General features: G+C 40.8%; 1 protein-coding gene across 2 annotated transcripts in view; it reads left to right on the top strand.

Annotated features, from left to right (window-relative positions):
• Window positions 1-20,687, top strand: part of ddb1 (damage-specific DNA binding protein 1) — a 78,848-nt gene that overhangs the window by 36,339 nt on the left and 21,822 nt on the right. For both annotated transcript variants that reach the window (XM_059975596.1, XM_059975597.1), the window contains exons 16-19: window positions 8,578-8,785; window positions 10,723-10,818; window positions 12,652-12,763; window positions 14,772-14,895. In XM_059975596.1, coding sequence (XP_059831579.1) covers window positions 8,578-8,785; window positions 10,723-10,818; window positions 12,652-12,763; window positions 14,772-14,895 — 540 coding nt within the window. The remainder of the gene's footprint in view (window positions 1-8,577; window positions 8,786-10,722; window positions 10,819-12,651; window positions 12,764-14,771; window positions 14,896-20,687) is intronic.

The raw sequence follows: 20,687 nt of genomic DNA, 5'->3' as shown, positions 1-20,687 counted from the left end.
CTCTCAGTCCATAACAGAGACCCATATCCAAATCAGGACTCACATATGTCATGAAATTCGTTTGGTTTTTTTTTGCAGACGCAGTAGAGTGCAATTCATAAAATTACTACAGTATTGTTCAAAAGTATTAGGCATCCTAGCTATTTATATGTGCCTAAGAATTTTTCACAGTACTGTATCGTTTGAAGCATTAGCTTAATGCTTGGTATATTTATATCAGGATGCAAAAAAGATTGCAAATTGCTGTCTTTTTCAACTTAGAGTTTAGAGTTTTTTTTATTTTCTGAATGTATCTTCACAGAGGGAAAATGGAAGAGCAATACTGTAGATGTGTGGATACATATAGATTTGAAACCTGGTTGTAATCTTTAATCTTGAAACCATTTAATTGTTACAAGCTTGGTCTACATAGGGTAATCAAATCAGAAAATTATATGCTATACTTTTGATGTAGTGGATTGTGGCATTTGATATGCTGGTAGCTTTTAAAAGAGGTTATTTATAAGCTGGTTTTAAGAGGTGTTGAAACATCTTTCATTTTCTAGCTGCATTTATTATTTGACACTGGAGTAACTTTCAAATATATCGTGATATCCGATAAGTATCCCCCTAGCCATATCAAGTACAAGTTTGGTTAAATCTTTATTCGTATTTTAATCATAAGAGTTCCAAAATAAAGCTAGTCTATTTAACAAAAGTAATTTTTCTCATTTTGATTGGTATCCAATAATGCTTGTGGATCTATGAATAGCAGTTATGTGATTCTTGCCCTTCTTCTGGTCTTGGGCCTTGCTCACTTCCAAGTATTATACAAGCATTGAAAGGCCCACTATTACAATTGATCATCCACTTTTCAGAGGACTCATGAACAACTTTTGTCTCAATGCTGTTTTTGTCAGGCTACTATATCACTTTCGAATCTGTGACCACAATCAGACTAATTGTGCCTGTCTGTTTTTGTCCCTCACCACTCCAGAAACAACATGACCCTGGCACAAATGGATGTATATTATCCAACCTCCCTGGAAACTCCCTCTTCCCTCCCCCCACTCCCTGACTCCCCACCTCTTCTTGCCCCATCATAGCTTGCCTCCCCGTTATGTGAGACATTTCCTTTCAGACCCAAGAGTCATTTTCTTCAGATTCTTCAGAAACACTGAAGAGCAACTGGTAATACACATAAAATGCTGGTGGAACACAGCAGGCCAGGCAGCATCTATAAGGAGAAGCACAGTTGACGTTTCGGGCCGAGACCCTTCGTCAGGACTAACTGAAAGGAAAGGTAGTAAGAGATTTGAAAGTAGGGGGGGAGGGTAAAATGCGAAATGATAGGAGAAGACCAAAGGGGGTGGGGTGAAGCTGAGAGCCAGAAAGGTGATTGGCAAAAGGGATACTGAGCTGGAGAAGGGAAAGGATCATGGGATAGGAGGCCTAGGGAGAAAGAAATGGGGAGGGGAGCACCAGAGGGAGATGGAGAACAGGCAGAGTGATGGGTAGAAGGAGAGAAAAAAAAGAGGGGGGAAAAAACTAAGTATATCAGGGATGGGGTAAGAAGGGGAGGAGGGGCATTAATGGAAGTCAGAGAAGTCAATGTTCATGTCAGCCGGTATACAAGGTTTTGCTCCTCCAACCTGAGTGTGGCTGGATCTTGACAGTAGAGGAAGCCACGGATAGACATATCAGAATGGGAATGGGACGTGGAATTAAAATGTGTGGCCACTGGGAGATCCTGCTTTCTCTGGCAGACCGAGCGTAGGTGTTCAGTGAAACGGTCTCCCAGTCTGCGTCGGGTCTCACCAATATATAAAAGGCCACACCGGGAGCACCAGATGCAGTATACCACACCAGCCGACTCACAGGTAAAGTGTCTCCTCACCTGGAAGGACTGTCTGGGGCCCTGAATGGTGGTGAGGGAGGAAGTGTAAGGGTAGGTGTAGCACTTGTTCCTCTTACAAGGATAAGTGCCAGGAGGGAGATCGGTGAGAAGGGATGGGGGGGACGAATGGACAGGGCAGTCACGTAGGGAGCAATCCCTGTGGAAAGCAGAAAGAGGTGGGGGGGGGGGGGGAGATGTGCACGGTAGTGGGATCCTGTGGGAGGTGGCGGAAGTTACAGAGAATTATACGTTGGACCTGGAGGCTGGTGGGGTGGTAGGTGAGGACAAGGGGAACCCTATCCCGAGTGGGGTGGTGGGCAGATAGAATGAGGGCAGACGTGCGGAAAATGGGAGAGATGCGTTTGAGAGCAGAATTGATGGTGGAAGAAGGGAAGCCCCTTTGCTTAAAAAAGGAAGACATCTCCTTCGTCCTGGATGAAAAGCCTCATCCTGAGAGCAGATGCGGCGGAGACAGAGGAATTGTGAGAAGGGGATAGCATTTTTGCAAGAGACAGGGTGGGAAGAGGAATAGTCCTGGTAGCTGTGGGAGTCTGTAGGCTTATAGTAGATATTAGATAAGCCGTCTCCAGAGATGGAGACAGAAAGATCAAGAAAGGGGAGTGTGGTGTCAGAAATGGACCAGGTAAATTTGAGGGCAGGGTGAAAGTTGGAAGCAAAGTTAATGAAATCAACGAGCTCAGCATGCATGCAGGAAGCAGTGCCATTGCAGTCATCGATGTAGCGAAGGAAAAGAGGGAGACGGATACCCGTATATGCTTGGAACATGGACTGTTCCACAAAGCCAACAAAAAGGCAGGCATAACTGGGACCCATGTGGGTGATCCCCTCCCTGTTTCTTTCTCCCTAGGCCTCCCGTCCCATGATCCTTTCCCTTCTCCAGCTTTGTATCCCTTTTGCCAATCACCTTTCCGGCTCTCAGCTTCACTCCACCCCCTCCGGTCTCTATCATTTCGCATTTTCCCCTCCCCCTCCTACTTTCAAATCTCTTACTATCTTTCCTTTCAGTTAGTCCTGATGAAGGGTCTCGGCCCAAAACATCGACAGTGCTTCTCCTTATAGATGCTGCCTGGCCTGCATTTTGTGTGTGTTGCTTGAATTTCCAGCATCTGCAGATTTCCTCGTGTTTGCTTTTGAAGAGCAACTGGTAATATTTTTTCCACTCAGCATTCCCATTCCTTAAAATCCGTGCGTTTTTTTGCTGATAACAGAGGTTAAAATGGTTATCAGCTGTTTTGTTGGATCTCAATCAGCAAAAAGCTTAAAGTCTACACTGTCAATTGTTAATGAATAAGAGTCATAAAAATGTAAATATATTGCTGCTCCAATCAAGAATAGTCTTGATATTGTTTTCTAAGGCAATGTGCACACTACACCGGATAAATCCGTAACCGAAGCTTTTTCTCTTTGTTTTTACCCTCCATCCACACTAAAACGGTGTTTTCGTCTCCTGAAACTGGAGCTTTTCAGAAACGTTTTCCAGGGTGGGTGTTTTTGAAAACGCTGTTCAGGCAGATCAGTGTGGACGGGGTAACCGGAGACTTCTGAAAATGCAATCAGACGGCAGCGCACTGTTTCATTATTTTCTTGAGCACAACCTAACAATTTCAGAACAGACGGCAATGAGACTGAAGCCAGAAGAGTTAGAAATGTACTCACCTAATACTTTGACTCATAACTTACTGAATAAATAAGTATACTCACTTTGCCCTGTTTTCTGCCTTTGTTTGTATGAAGGTGGTTTACCTGTTTATGCAAGTACTTCTCTGACAATAGATGTGTAACAGCCTAATGTAACATTGTATGGAAATACAAGATAACACTGATGCAGATATGCTTTACACATTTAACAAGGTGCTTTATTAATGCAACAGAGTTGGTCAGTTTTTCAATGTTCGTCGTCAGCTGGGTCAATCTGTCCGTGAACTCCCTGTCAGTGGCCTCCGTATTTTTTTTATATTTTAAGTTCTCCTGCGCAAGAACCAACAGCTGCCCAGTGTTTAAGTTTTTCTAGTCTGTAACTACACAAACGCGCACTTTTACGGTGAGATTCAACACCAAACATGGCGCTTGTTTTCGGTAGATGTGTCCTGCGCATACCCAGTAGGAGGAGATTCGCTGAAATCTCCGTTTCAATGTGGATAGAGATAGTTTCAAAAACGCATAGTGTAGATGCCTATCGTTTTTACGTGAAACCAGCATTTTCAAAATTATCCGGTCTCGTGTGGATGTAGCCTAAGATCATTGTTGCAATAGTGTAAGTTAATGACTAGAGTTCTGAGGTTCCTTTACTTCCATCTCCAGTGGGATTAACTGTAGGATCTACTAAGAGCCATTAAACTTAGTATAAAGCCATCTGTAGTTGTCTAAGTATGGTATTGACCGAACTAGACTAGAAGATCCTACGTTTTGACTTGGAGCTGAGGTAAGATTAAAGTTGCTAAATTTGTTTCTGCCTGCAGTTTGTGAAGAATTGTGTAGGTTTGAAATTTCTATTCACTTTCCTTTGACCTGTTGTGATCCCTGGAGACATGGTCGAGCTGCTGTGATCTCACTGTGATCGAATAACAGCATTTGCTCCCTTTTTATTGAATTGACTTTATTTCTTACATCCTTCACATACATGAGGAGTAAAAATCTTTATGTTACATCTCCATCTAAATGTGCAATATGCAATTTGTAGTAATTTGTAATGAATAGTATGTACAACAGGAAGTCAATATAGCATAGAAATACAATTGTATTTGCGTAAATTCCGGACTAGAAGCCGCTACTTTTTTCCCCACGCTTTGAACACTGCGGCCTATACTACGGTGCGGCTAATGCATGTTTTTTTTTCATGCCGCCAAAAACATTTTGCCTCGTAACAGTAGACCAATAAAATTGATGAGTAGTTCACAGAGGTCCAATGAAATTGTACGATAAATCAAGCGCACTTTCACAATTAAATTATTGTAAATCAGTCATTTGTACTCACCCTCATCAACATGGAAAACACTCGAAGAAAAGCATATGATGCAGCTTTTAAGTTAAAGGCGATCAATCTGGCGGTTGAAGAAGGAAATTGAGCTGCTGCACACAATCTTGGCATAAATGAATTGATGGTGAGACGGTGGAGACGCCAGCGTGAAGAACTGAGTCAATGCAAAAAGACGACAAAAGCTTTCAGAGGGAATCATAGCAGACGGCCCGAACTTGAAAACTTTTTTGAAGACCGGGTTAACACACAGAGAGCAGGCGGCCGCGGTGTTTCCACCATGCAGATCAGACTGAAGGCTAAAGCAATCGCCACCAAAATGAAAATCGAAGATTTTAGAGGTGGGCCATCGTGGTGTTTTAGATTTATGAGACGAAAAGGCCTGTCCGTCAGGGTACGCACGACTCTGTGTCAGCAGCTCCCTCCCGACCACGAGGAAAAGCTTGCTAACTTCCGCACATTCACTCAAACAAAGATAGCGGAGAATTCCATCGGGCCAGATGATGTCATAAATATGGATGAAGTACCTTTGACGTTTGACCTGCCTCTCACTCGGACTGTTAATAAAAAAGGTAACCGTCCATCACACTGAAAATAAGTGGCCATAAGAGAACGCATTTTACTTGTGTTCTGAGCTGCACAGCATCCGGACTAAAGCTTCCACCGATGGTGATTTTTTAAGCGGCTGACAATGAAAGTTCAGTGAAAGCTGCCATCAAGAGTACAAACTCAGTTCCAGCTGTGATTCCTGGGGGCACCACAAAGTATTTGCAGCCACTGGACATCAGCATGAACCGGGCATTTAAAGTGGCGCTGCGCGTTGAGTGGGAGGCTTGGATGACGAGCGGCGAGAAATCCTTTACCAAAACAGGATTCATGCAAAGAGCATCTTTAACTCAAGTTTGCCAGTGGATCCTAAATGCGTGGAGCCGTGTCACAACATCCACCATCACCAGCGGGTTTCGAAAGGCTGGACTGCTGCGTAATGAAGAGGACCACGTGCGCTCGTGAGAGTGACAACGAAGAGACTGAAGTGAGTGACGAGATCCTGAGGTTTTATTCAATTCAGACACTGAAGAAGAGAACTTTGATGGTTTTAGTGTGCAGGAGGAAGATGAAGAAGGCGATCAATAACTTTTCCTGGTAGGCTGCAGTATATATATTTTTTTTACCAGTCGTTAGGAGATATTGGAATGTTGTTCGTGCACTGTTCAGTAAAAAAGTATACACAACGTAATTTGTGTGTTACCGATACGTATGTATATTTAAAAGTAGCTGTGTTACAGGCACTGTTCGAAAAAAAGCATTTGCAATATACATTTGTTTATGTTACCATATGGATATAATTAAAAGTTAAAAAATCCTCATGTGTAATATCTTTCTGTGTAAATATCTCATATTACAACGTGGGACACCTGCGGCTTAAAATCCGGTGCAGCCTGTACAAGTACAAAATTGATTTTCTTTCTAAAATTAGAGCGTGCGGCTTTTAATCAGGTGCGCTCTGTAGTCCGGAATCTACGGTAATCAGTCTGATGGCCTGGTGGAAGAAGCTGTCTGAGCCTGTTGGTTCTGGCTTTCATACTGTGGTACCGTTTCCCTGATGATAGATAGATAGATACTTTATTCATCCCCAAGGGGAAATTCAACATTTTTCCAGTGTCCCATGCACTTATTGTAGCAAAACTAATTATATACAGTATTTAACTCAGTATAAATATGATATGCATCTAAAATCACCCTCCCAAAAAGCATTAATAAATAGCTTTTTAAAAAGTTCTTAAATAGTTTACTAAAGTGCATTAAGTGGTAACTTAAGCTCAGTCCTAACCCTGGCACTTTAACATGTCTTGCCTCTGGTGGTTGAATTGTAGAGCCGAATGGCATTGGGGAGTAATGATCTCTTCATCCTGTCTGAGGAGCATTGCATTGACAGCAACCTGCCGTTGAAGCTGCTTCTCTGTCTCTGGATGGTGCTGTGCAGAGGATGTTCAGGGCTTTCCATGATTAACCGTAGCCTACTCAGCGCCCTCCGCTCTGCCACCGATGTCATACTCTCCAGTTCTGTGCCCACGACAGATGGTAGCAGCTGAAGCAGTTTGTGGTTGGGGTGACTCAGGTCCCTAATGATCCTTTGGGCCCTTTTTACGCACCATTCTCTGTAAATGTCCTGAATGGTAGGAAGTTCACATCTACAGATGAGCTGAGCTGTCCACACCACTCTCTGCAGTCCTGTGACGAAGAGAAGTATACTTCCCATACTAGGCAGTGATGCAGCTAGTCAGGATGCTCTCAGTTGTGCCCCTGTAGAAAGTCTTTAGGACTTGGAGACTCACAGCAAACTTTTTCAACAGTTTGAGGTGAAAGAGGCACTGTTGTGCTTCTTTCACCACACAGCTGGTATGTACAGACCGCATGAAATCCTAATGATGTGTATGCTGAGGAACTTAAAGCTGTTCACCCTCTCAACCTCAGATCTATTGATGTCAATAGGGGTTAGCCTGTCTCTATTCCTCCTGTAGTCCACAACCAGCTCCTTTGTTTTTGTGACATTGAGGGAGAGGTTGTTTTCTTGACAGCACTGTGTCAGGGTGATGACTTCTCTGTCGGCTGCCTCATTATTTTATGAGATTAGGCCAATCAATGTAGTATCATCAGCAAATGTAATTAGCAGATTGGAACTGTGGTTGTGACACAGTCAGGGGTATACAAAGAGTAAAGGAGGAGACTTAGGACACGGCTCTGAGGGTCTCCTGCGTTGAGAATCAGACGGGCAGAGGAGAGGGGGCCCACTCTTACCACCTGCCAGTGAGCTGACAGGAAGTCCAGGATCCAGTTGCACAAGGCAGGATGAAGGCCAAAGTTTCTGAGCTGCTTGTCAAGTCTGGAGGAAATCATGGTGTTGAATGCTGAACTGTAGTCCAAGAACAGTATTCTCAATAAGCATCCTTCTTCTCCAGGTGTGTAAGACAGTGTGTAGAACTGTGGCTATTGTGTCATCTGTCAATCAGTTGTGTCAGTAAGTGAATTGTAGGGGATCCAGCATGTAGTTATTGTCCAGTCTCTCAAAGCATTTGCTTATTATTGAGGTGAGTGCAACAAGATGCCAGTTGTTCAGTCATGTTACCTCATTGTTTTTAGGTACAGGAATGATGGTGGATGTTTTGAAGCAGGAGGGCCTATATACTGTCAGAGGGAGAGATTAAAAATGTCTGTAAACACACCTGCCAGTTGTGCCGTGTACATCCAGTGTACCCGCCCTGGGATGCCATCTGGTCCAGTAGCCTTGTGACCGTCCACTCATTGGAAATACCTGTGTTCTTCAGCCTCCGAGATTACCAAGGTGCAGGTCACTTCGGGGGCTCTCCTCGGGCTTAGTGTAGGCGACATCGAACTAAGTAAAAAAAAGATTTAGCTCATCTGGGAGAGAAGCAGCAATGTTGGCAGCATCACTGCACTTAGTTTTGAAGTCTGCGATGGTGTGCAGACTCTGCCATAAGCTGCATGTGTTGTTGGTGGAAGGGTTGTCTGGATCTTGTCCCTGTATTGTCATTTATACAGGAATAATGGTAATTTAAGTAAAGCGTCAAGTACATTTGAAAGTGCACATATCAGAAAAAAGCTATGATTTTAACAGCAGATAAACAAACAGAGCACTCATTACTAATGTTAGTAAGCTAATATTTTTGCATTGTTTATTTTTTAGGCTTGCTGAGTGACCGTAAGAAAGTCACACTGGGGACCCAGCCAACAGTGCTGCGAACGTTCAGATCTTTGTCTACTACAAATGTCTTTGCCTGTTCAGATCGTCCTACAGTCATTTATAGCAGCAATCATAAGCTGGTTTTCTCAAACGTTAACCTTAAGGAAGTAAACTACATGTGTCCTCTTAACTCCGAAGGATATCCTGACAGGTTAGTGATGCATAAAGAGATATTTTAAAACTTTCCTAGATTCCGTTTCTTAAAAATTGATTTACATGATATAAATATTGCAGGTCAGCCAACACATTAGTGTTCTCTTAATTCCATGCCAAAAGTGGCAAATTACAATTACTTTGTATCCCTGCAGTGGATATAGTTAAGGTGATTGCATGCTGTTAGGAAAAGAGCTTCTGGACTTTAATCAAAAAGTACACCAGTAGTGGAGGGAATGCTGGTGTTTTGTCCTGAATTCTATCAAGCTTCTTATTGCACAACTTAAAAGCAAATATTCACCTTTAAAATGTTTTAGAATGTTGTCTGATTAGGAACAGCATTATATAAATGTAAGTTTCTTTCACTAGCTTTTTGTCATGTTCCACTACCACAGTCTTGACTGTGCCACTTTGTGGATACTTAACTACCAATAGAAAGCACCTTGTAGAATGCAGTCATCGCTTCACGATCTTGAGCGTTATTACACATTTTAAGAATCATCTTAATACCTGTCCCTCCATTATATTCTGAACAAGTGCAGGTTTTTTAATTTAGAAAATAATGACAGTTTTGTGCTACAGGGTATTAATTTGGAAAGTTAAATCCAAAAGTCAGGAAATTTAAATCATTGTTTTTAAAAAGAGAATTTCTGAAAGAAATTAAATCTGTTCCTGTAGATGCAGACTTACAGCTCAAGTTGGATATCTTAGGTGCAGGTTTTTAACTTTCAAGCCCATTCAATATTTGCTGATTTTCATTGCTGTGCAGATTCGTCAGTTTTGAACTAAGAAGATGATGTAGTGTTAATCAGTACTTCTCAGGTCACTATTCCCAGAACTGAGTTCTTAATTACATTCATTTGACTTTGATGGTTAAGCTAATTTGTTTGAATGCCTGACCTGAGACTCTTGAAGCAGATACTTGCACTAATCAATCTGTGATCATTTGATACTTCAGTTTTCTGTGGCCCTTTTTTATAATTGGTTAAGTTTATAAATGATAACAAAATCCAAGAACTTTTTGGAGATTTCTCTGACAAGCCACTACCTAACCTGGTCAGTGGGGAGAAAAGAAAGGTGACCCATTTGTTCTTATGCCTGGGATTACCTGAGCTTGATGATGTTTATACTTTTTTTTTTGACATTTGAACAGTTTCTTTCAGATTATTTATCTGCAACAGTGAGTCAGCGAAAGTTGAAATGGCCGTGCAATCCTACTATCAAATGAATTTGTGTAAACTGAGTTTAAAATGCTTGTGTTTTTCTGGCAATTCCTCATGATTACCAGATTTGTTGCCTTGCCTTCCTTTCTCAAGGATCTATACCTAATTTCCTTTCATTAATATCGGTTCCTTCCACTTTATTGTATGTCTATTATTTCATCTTTTGAATCAACCTTGCAAAACTCACTTTAGTATTATTGAATGACGCATTGCAAAAGCAGGCCTTTCGTCCATTGTGTTCTTTTTAATTTATCTAATTAAATTAATTAATCTCTTTTCCATAAGAACACAAAATAGGGCAAAGAGTAGGCTACTCACCTCAATCCTGCCCCTCCATTCAGCATGATAATTGCTGATTGTGCTGGCCTCAATTCCTCTTCTGTTCCAGTTCTTCATAACAATGTCTTCCTGAATACTTAAACAACTTTTATTTGCATAAACCATTATTCAGTTTTCATCTGAATTTTACAATTCAATCTGCTTCCACAAGCTCTCAAGGATTACATCTACAGTACATATAGTATTTCATACTCTGAGAATTCTTACATGAAGTTTCATGTTTCAAAAATTCAGGAAAATAATTTTGGAAAAACCTTTGTTAAAGCATTTTATGAATGAAAAATCATCTTTTTTCTAGCTGTCTGCCTTCTGATTGTTGTTTTAACTGCTGTTTTTTTTTTAAACCTTATTTTATCTTGTTCCTGTCTCACAGTTTAGCCTTGGCCAACAACAGCACTTTAACTATAGGAACCATTGATGAGATTCAGAAACTACACATCCGGACAGTGCCACTTAATGAGTCTCCAAAGTAAGTGCTCCTTACCAACTGTATGTCATATCAAGTAGTAAAAATTGTTTCAAGGTGTGCCTGTGTGAGTAGTATTGTTTCAATGCACTAAGCTTTTATATTAATGCAAACAAGCTGTTCATTCCATACCTGGTATGTCCTGCCTTTAGATTCGTAATATTTGCTAAGTTAACAGTTTAAAATTAATCAGCACTTCTGCTTCAGTAATTATCTTCATGTACTTCTATTTGGCCTCAGGAGATGAAAAAGACTTGTTATTCCTACCAATGGCTTGTCCTCTATGCTAGATTAGCTTGTTAATATATCCACAATCAATATTTTAAAGAAATATTAAGTTGTTGTTTGATAGGCAAGTGCATCATACACAATTGTACCAGATAAAATTTCTAGTAATTTATTTCTATATCATAGACCTTTCAATAAACTTTATGAGAGAGAGTATTTCTAGAAATAAAACACATTTGATTGTAATTAAGAATGTTGATCACAGCTAACACAAAGGGAACTCAGTGGTCTATAACAAGTCAATTATACTTGCTTATCTAAAAAGATTAATTTTTTTGAGCTCTCTCCTTGATTTTCAGTCCAATGCATAGTCAAGTGCTGGGACTTGTGCGTAAATCATGAAGCTCCTTTGGATCTTAAAGTCAACAGCTGAATTTTTTTTAAAAATCAAGGCCTCTCAGGATCCTGAACTAAATTGGTTAAACCTATACCTGTCATTTAAGTATTGTTAATGCATGTGATAAACATATTTAACTTTATCTTTTCACAATTGGATTGGGGAGTTTTATGATACCTGTGGTGGCTGTATTGAAATTTCAGTGTCAATCTATATTCTGTTATCCCTTTGACTAAAAAGGGAACTCTATACCTTGGGCACAGTGAGCATAATGGGAAAAGTAACAGAAGCTAATTAATGTAGGATCAACAGGAAAAAAAAATCAATGAAAATGGCACAAGATTATTCAATCTTTTGTTCAGTGAACAGCATTACCAATGAAATGTTGTTGGTAAATGAAGTACCTAATTCAAAGCTGGAAGTAAATTGTATTATTGAAGTACACCATATACAATCCTGAGATTCATTTTCCTGCAGGTATACTTAGGAAATCTATAGAATAGTAACTATAACAGGATCAATGAAAGATCAACTAGAGTGTAGAAGTCAATAAGCTGCAAATGCAAATATAAGTAAACAACAATGGATGACAAGAACGTGAGATTATATGATGAAGAGTCCTTAAAGTGAGATCGTTGGTTGTGGGAACATCTCAATGGATGGGCAAGTAAGTGTAGTTATCCCCTTTGTTCAAGACCCTGATGGCTATGGGGTAGTAACTGTTCTTGAGCCTTGAGACTCTTGTACTTTCTACCTGATGGCAGCAATGAGAAAAGAGCATGGCATGGGTGGTGAGAATCTCTGATGATGGATGGTGTTCTCCTATGACAGCGTTTCATGAGTATAAGCTTAATAATTCGGAGGGCATTACCTGTAATGTATGGGACTGAATCCACTCCCTTTTGTAGGATTTCTGTTTAAAGGCATTGGTGTTTCTATACCAGGGCATAATGCAACCAGTTAGTACATTCTCCACCACATATCTGTGGATGTTTGTCAAAGTTTTAGATTTCATTTTCCACAGACTTAGAGGCAAAGGGTCGAGACCCGAAATGTCAACTTTATATCCAGAGATGTCTGACCTGCTGAGCTATTCTGACAACTTGTTATTTTTTTGTTTTATTAAATGCATCAAGGTCAGTTTGACAATTAAAGTGAAATTTAAACATTTGGGTTAATTTAGATTTCATTGGGTGCTTTTTCTTTTGCAGGAGAATCTGTTACCAGGAGGCATCACAGTGTTTTGGTCTGGTCAGTAGTAGAGTAGAAGTATTAGATCCCAGTGGAGGCACCTCTGTCCTGAGACCAAGTGCCAGCACTCAGGTAAAAAAAAATGATTATTTTATTCTTGGTCTAATCTAATCTGGGAAAATATCTCAAAATGCAACACAGAGAAAAAAGGAGCAGCCATCAAGCCTTTGTGAGAAGGCTTGGAAATGTGAATAGGAGCTTAGAAACAGACTTTAAATTTGTAAATTTCAAATGGAGATAGAGGGCTAATGTATTTGGAGAGGAGTTTCCAAGAAAATGGAGCCAAGATAGCTGGAAGTGTTCTGTGACTGAGTACACGCCTTTAGACATTCAGTGTGGTTTTATATCTGAAAAAGGATAAATAGATCTTGTCTGTGAAGAGTAAATTTAAAAGAATGATTTGTGCAATGAGGGCATTGCTCTAGAACACATTAAATAAGATGGCAATACCAACTTTATGCTCATTTGACATAAAGGAAAAAAGGCAATCTTATTGGGCAATAAATGATCTGGAGAAGGATTGACACTAGCTGCTGAGAGCAGAATGTCCAGAACACTGGATGTGGTTTCAGGATAGACTATCAAAGCCTTACTGGGGTGAATGAATCTTGCAATTATAGAATGGTTACAGCACACAAGGAGGTCAACCAGAATATCATGTCTGTACTGCTTTCTACCAGAACAGCTCATTAATTCCACCCCTTGCTTCTTCGTAATCTAGCAAACTTCTCCTTGCCATATATTTATTCAATTCCAACTTGAAGGTTGCAGTGGTATCTGCCTCCACCACACCTACACACAGTAGATTCCAGGTTGTTGCCATGTGGTGTGTGTAGAAAAAACCCAACTTTTTAAGTCTTTCTTAATTCCTGTGCTTTATGCATGTAACCACTGTTCCTCAGCCCCTCAACCATGAAGTATTTCCCTGCTTTAAATCTCACCTACTATGCATCGGGTTATTTATATCCTGTTGATATTTATCACTGTCCTCTTTGCAATTCTGAGTACAAATTTCTCTATGGCGGGGGGGGGGGGGGGTTGTAAATCTTTGTAATTCTCTTGCTTAGTTATTGAAGCATGTGTTTAATAGGTTCTTAAATTTTAAAAAAAAGCACTTGATTAGGGCACGGTGTCAGGCTACGAAGTTATCTTAGCATGAACAATGGTACAACAGGATTGAAGTGCTGGAAGGTCTGCTTCTGGCTCTTGTGTATAATCAATAGACCCAAAGATGTAAGTGAACGTGAAGGAGGAAGTTGTCGAGATAGAGTCGTGATAGGCTTTTTCTTCAAGTCTAATTGATTTTAAAATGTTTGAAAAAGAGTGAATGTTCAGGGAGTGAATGACGTTTTGAAGCTGAGGGCAATGAATGAGGAGGTGTGGCTTTGTTCAGGAAAGGATATTGGCAGCCAAGTTTTGGATGATTTGTGGTCTTGTGGAAATGATCAGGACACTGAAATATTGCAGTCAGGGGATGTATAATTAACATGCTTAAAAGTAAATCCATCAATCAATAATTAGCTGAACCAGTTTGGTTCAGGCTCTGTTCTATTGGAGAAATGGTGCTAACCATGTTGAATCTGGTAGGAGAGAAATTTTGCAAGGACTTCTTTGCATTGGGCCGCAGATGAAGCATGAAAGTGGGCAGTGGATTGCAGTGTTAGTGCTCTGGAGCAGTTGTGGAGAGGTGAATCATTATGGTCACTGCTAAAAAGATTTCTTGGTGCATTTGACCTAAGTGGTCGTAGGGTTTTGAGTTGATTAAGCTGGGCTGATGGGAATCGTAGCAGAAATTATTTCTTACTGCTGCTATGTTCAGGACAACCATTATGTGGAGGAATGGGATAGGATTGAAAGGAAGAGAAAGATTGCATAGATATGAATAAACTGATGCCAGGAAAGTTGATCTGAGTATCTAGGAAGTGTGTGATCTAGGGCTGTAACAAATAGCATTATACAATATTATTGATTTAGGATGCATTAATATATTAAAAATTGAAAATGCTCTTACCTGAAGAAGTTGTGTATTGCAGTGTCACACTCGTTGTTTACTTCAGTGTTCTTTGTTTTCCCTTTTAAGGCTCTTTCCACCAGTGTCAGCTCCAGTAAACTTTTCCCAAGTAGTACCTCGCAGCATGAAAGTTCATTTGGGGATGAAGTGGAAGTGCACAGTTTACTAATCATAGATCAGCACACATTTGAAGGTAAAAGTTATATCTCCCTTGGAATCTGCTCTTTGTCTGGTATTTCTCTGGTTTCAGCAATCCTCTGAATAATTCCATTTCAACCACCTACAAGTCTTTCCAAAGTTGCTTACAAATAACAAGTAACTTAGAGCCTTGTTCTGTATTATGTATTTGCAATATTATGATTTTTTTTCCAGAAAACTAATTGTTTTTAACAATTTGTGTTATATTGTGCTGCATTCTGGTTAATATAAAGCAGCTCTCAGGATAAAGTAGAGGTATCCACAGTTTGATGTTATGGATGCTGACAATAAGTAGGATGTAAAGTATGGGAAATCTAATATTCTCTGTCACTGCAGAGTTTAGCAGCAAAGTAAACTTGATTTATACCCAGATGAGGTACCTGTCGTCGTCTGAACCCTTAATGCCTAGGTGGCACGTGGGGCCTCAGGGTACCTGACTATGTACTAAGAACCTTTGCTGATCAACTGGCTGGAATGTTCACTGAGATCTTTAACTTCTCACTTCGGCAGTCTAATGTACCCACCTGCTTCAAGCAGGCTTCAATTTATACTAGTGTCTAAGAAGAATTTGGTAACCTGCCTCAATGGCTTTCATCCAGCAGCACTTACATTCATAGTGATGGAAGTGTTTTGATAGGTTCCTGATAGGTTAGTTTCTGCCCGACATGGGTTCTCTCCAGTTTGCCTACCAGAGCAACAGGTCCACAGTCTAGGTGCAAAAAAAGTATGTGAACTTCTGGCATACTGCCTTCTACAAAAGCCATTTAGAGTCAGGAGTTCCAGTCATTGAGATGAGATTGGAGATGTGGGTTGTAGAGGTGCCCTGCCCTATAAAAAAGGTGCAGAAAGGTTACTGACACAGCCTGCTCTGCTCAAGAAAGATTTGTTTATGTGCAGCATGACTCAATTAAAACCACTTTCAGAGAATCTTAGAAGGATTGTAGAGATACATGAAGCTGGCAAAGGCTACAAAAGCGTTTCTAAAGATCTAAATGTTCATCAGTCCACAGTAATAGAAATTGTGTACAAATGGAGGAAATTCAGTACCGCTCCTGCTCTCCCTAGGAGTGAACATCCTACCAAGAGCACAATGTGCAATGCTGGAGGAGGTGAAAAAGAACTCAAGGGTAACAGCAAAAGACCTGCAGAAATCTCTAGAACTTGCTGAAGTCTCTGTTCATGTGTCCACTATAAGAAAAAGGCTGACCAAGAATGGTGTTCATGGAAGGACACCACAGAGGAAACCTACTCTCCACAAAAAACATTGCTGCATGTCTCAAGTTTGCAAAAGCCCATCTGGATATTCTAAAATGCTTCTGGGACAATGTTCTGTGGACAGATGAATCAGAATCAGGTTTATTATCACCGGCATGTGTCGTGAAATTTGTTAACTTAGCAGCAGCAGTTCAATGCAATACATAATATAAAAGAAAAGTACCAAAAATAAAATAATAAATAAATAAATTGCAGTTTTATGTATATTGAATAGATTTGCAAAAAACAAATAATACTTTTAAAAAAAAGTGAGGTAGCGTTCAAGGGTTCAATGTCCATTTAGGAATCGGGTAGCAGAGGGGAAGAAGCTCTTCCTGAATCGCTGAGCATGTGCCTTCAGGCTTCTGTACCTTCTACCTGATGGTAACAGTGAGAAAAGGGCATGCCCTGGGTGCTGGAGGTCCTTAATAATGGACGCTGCCTTTCTGAGACACCACTCCCTGAAGATGTCCTGGATACTTTGTAGGCTGGTACCCAAGATGGAGCTGACTAGATTTACAACCCTCTGCAGCTTCTTTCGGTCCTGTGCAGTGCCGCCTCCCTCCAACTCCCCATACCAGACAGTGATGCAGCCCATCAGAATGCTCTCTACAGTACATCTATAGAAGTTTTTGAGTGTACTTGTTGACATACCAAATCTCTTCAAACTCCTAATGAAGTATAGTCGCTGTCTTGCCTTCTTTATATCAACATCAATATTTTGGGACCAGGTTAGGTCCTCAAAGATCTTGACACCCAGGATTTTGAAACTGCTCACTCTCTCCATGTCTGATCCCTCTATGAGAATTGGTATGTGTTCCTTCATCTTACCATTCTGGAAGTCCACAGTCAACTTTTTCGTCTTACTGATGTTGAGTGCCAGTTTGTTGCTGCAACCCCATTCCATAGTTAGCATACCTTGCTCCTGTACACCCTCTCATCACCATGTGAGATTCTACCAACAATGGTTGTATTATCGCCAAATTTATAGATGGTATTTGAGCTATGCCTAGCCACACAGTCATGGGTATAGAGAGAGTAGAGCAGTGGGCTAAGCACACACCCCTGAGGTGCACCAATGTTGATCGTCAGTGTGGAGGAGATATTATCACCAATCCGTTCAGATTGTTGTCTTCTGGTTAGGAAGTCGAGGATCCAATTGCAGAGGGAGGTACAGAAGCCCAGGTTCTGTAACTTCTCAATCAGGATTGTGGGAATGATGAAATTAAATGCTAAGCCATAGTTGATGAACAGCATCCTGACATAAGTGCTTGTGTTGTCCAGGTAGTCTAAAGCCATGTTAAGAGTCATTGAGATTGCACCTGCCGTTGACCTATTGTGGCAATAGGCAAATTGCAGTGGTTCCATGCCCTTGCTGGGGCAGGAGTTCAGTCTCATCATGACCGATCTCTCAAAGCATTTCATCACTGTAGATGTGAGTGCCACCAGGCAATAGTCATTAAGGCAGTTCACGTTAATCTTTTTAGGCACTGGTATAATTGTTGCCTTTTTGAAGCAAGTAGAATCTTCCACCCATAGCAGTGAGAGGTTGAAAATGTCCTTGAATACTCCCGCCAGATGGTTGGCACAGGTTTTCAGAGCCTCACCAGGTACTCCATCAGGTCCTTTCGCCTTGCAAGGGTTCACTCTCTTTAAAGACAGCCTAACATTGGTCTCTGAGACAGAGATCACAGGGTCATCAGGTGCAACAGGGATCTTCACAGCTGTAGTTATATTCTCCCTTTCAAAGTGGGCATGGAAGGCATTGAGTTCATCTGGTAGTGAGGTATTGCTGCCATTCATGCTGTTGGGTTTCACTTTGTAGTAAGTAATGTTTTGCAAACCGTTCCAGAGATGAGTCAAAAGTTGAAAATTTTGGCAGAAATGCACGCCGCAATATTTGGAGGAAATGGGGCACTGTACAGAAATACCAAAACCTCATCCCAGCTGTAAAGCATGGTGAAAGGAGCATCATGACTTGGGGCTGCTTTGCTGCCTCAGGACCTGGTCAGCTTGCAATCATTGAGGAAACAATGAATTCAAAATTCTATAAATATATTTTACAGGTTAATGTAAGGGTAGCGTGCTGTCACCTGAAGCTTAATATAAGTTGGATATTGCAATGAGATAATGATCTGAAACCTCAAGAGTATCTGTGGATGTGAACTTCTCTCCATTTAGGACATTTACAGCAACAGGTGCTGGAAGATCATTGGGGAAACCAGTCACCCCAACCTTAAATTGTTTCAGCTGCTGCCATCTGGCAAATGGTATCAACAGGTTACAGGAGAGCTTCTTCCTACAAGCCATTGGACATAACTTCATATGTCTGTGCATTGTGACGGAATACTAATGCAAAGATATTTACTCCCTCGTGTTGTGGGATGGATGTAAGATTTAAATTCAGTAAATCAACAGCAGAACAGTTTAAGAAGAAGAAAATTTGTGTTTTGGAATAGTCAAGTCAGAGTCCAGACCTTAACCCAATTGAGATGCTGTGGTATGACTTGAAGGGGGCTCTGTTCATGCAATGTATCCCAGAAATATTGATCAACTGAAACAGTTTTGTATGGAGGAATGGTGTATAATTCTTCCTTGCCTTTGTGCAAGTCTGATCAGCAGCTACAGGAAACATTTGGTGGAGGTTATTGCTGCTAAAGGAGGTTCTACCAGTAATTAAATTAAAGGGTTCACATACTTTTTCCAGCCTGGACTGTGAATGATTAAACAATGTGTTCAATAAAGTCATGAAAAGTACAATTATTTGTGTGTTATTAGTTTTGGCAGATTGTATTTGTCTATTATTGTGACTTAGATGAAGATCAGACCACATTTTGTGAGAAATTAATGCAGAAGACCATTAATTACAAAGGGTTCACAAGCTTTTTCTTGCAACTATACATCAGGATGCTCTTTATCGTCTATAACTCAACATTCAATAACATCATCCCCTCAAAACTAATCAATAAGCTTCAAGACTGTGGCCTCAATACCTTGTTATGCAATTTATGCTCAATTTCCTCACTTTGAGACCCGAGTCAGTTCGGATTGGCAAAAACATCCCCACGGTCTCCATCAGCACAGGTACACCACATGGCTGTGTGCTTAGCTCTTGCTCTACTCACTTTACACTTATGACTGTGGTTAAGCACAGCTCCAAGACTATATTCAAGTTTGCTGAAGATACCACTGTCGATGGCTGAATTAAAGTTAGTGATGAGTCAGCACATAGGATGGAGACTGAAAATCTGGCTGAGTGGTGCCATAACAACAGTCTGTTACTTAATGTCAACAAGACCAAGGAGCTGATTATTGACTTCAGGAGAGGAAACCAGAGGTCCATGAGCCAGTTCTCAGAGGCGGAGAGGGTCAACAGCTTTAATTTCCTTGGTGTTATTATTTCAGAGGACCTGTCCTGGTCTGAGCACGCAAGGTCAATTACGAAGAAAGCATGGCACTGCCTCTACTTCCTTAGCAGTTTGCGAAGGTTTGGCATGACATCTCAAACTTTGATAAACTTCTGTAGATGTGTACTGGAGAGTATATTGACTGGCTGCATCATAGCCTGGTATGGAAACACCAATGTCCGTGAACGGAAAGTCCCACTGTCACGCAGGTGAGAAACTGCTAGAAAATTCAGCAGTCTAATGAACAAGGAGGCAATTAAAAGAGAGAGAGAGAACTGTGACTTGGTTTTGATAACACTTTTAATTGTGACCTTGAGAGGGAGAGAGTATGGCGCCAGCTGAGACATGAGCTGGGAAGTCACCATGGTAACAGCTCAGTGGTTGAGTTAACGGATGGCTGGAATTTCAAATGGAATATAAAAAGTTGAGGCGTTGGTCTGATAACGGCAGAGGAGACAAGACATGGGAGAAGTGCAGAAGCTATTCGAGAAACCACTGGTGGAGTTTAAGACCACCACGAGGGTGGAGGCCACGAACCGATTAATTTCGACCCGTGATTACAAGTGCGAGTAAGAGCTTGCCTGTGGGGGTCTGCTGGTGGTGAACCCATGCCTTGGGTTAGTAGACCATTCCCTAGAAGGGGCTCTGTCCATCTGTTTCTCTGTGGGGTTCACACGAAGTGACTCTAAAGACTTCGGAAGCAAGAATAACTAAAACTGCCAACTAAAACATCAACTCAATTAACTCTCTCTCTCTCTCTCTCTCTCTCTCCATCAATTCAACTTGATGCAACACAAAGTGAACTGAACTGCTTAAACTTACCTGAAACCGTAAGACTGATATCTACCTCCCGGACTATTATCTTTGTATCCACACACACATTTACAGAGATATATAAAATAATTTATAACCTGTATCGTATTATCTGGTTTTAATGATACTAATTTGTAGTAGTAATAAATATAGTCTTAATTTATAGTAAACCAGACTCCAGGTGTGTTCCATTTCTGCTAGTCTTTTTCAACTTGTCACAGGATTCATGACACCACATAAAGTAGTGGATACAGCCCAGTCCATCACATGTAAAGCTCTCCCAACCATTAAGCACATCTCCACGAAATGTTGT

The sequence above is a fragment of the Hypanus sabinus genome, chromosome 7, assembly GCF_030144855.1.
Source record: "Hypanus sabinus isolate sHypSab1 chromosome 7, sHypSab1.hap1, whole genome shotgun sequence".
NCBI lineage: Eukaryota > Metazoa > Chordata > Chondrichthyes > Myliobatiformes > Dasyatidae > Hypanus > Hypanus sabinus.
Note: the sequence above shows the minus strand (reverse complement) of the source record. Positions and strands in the feature narration are given on the sequence as shown.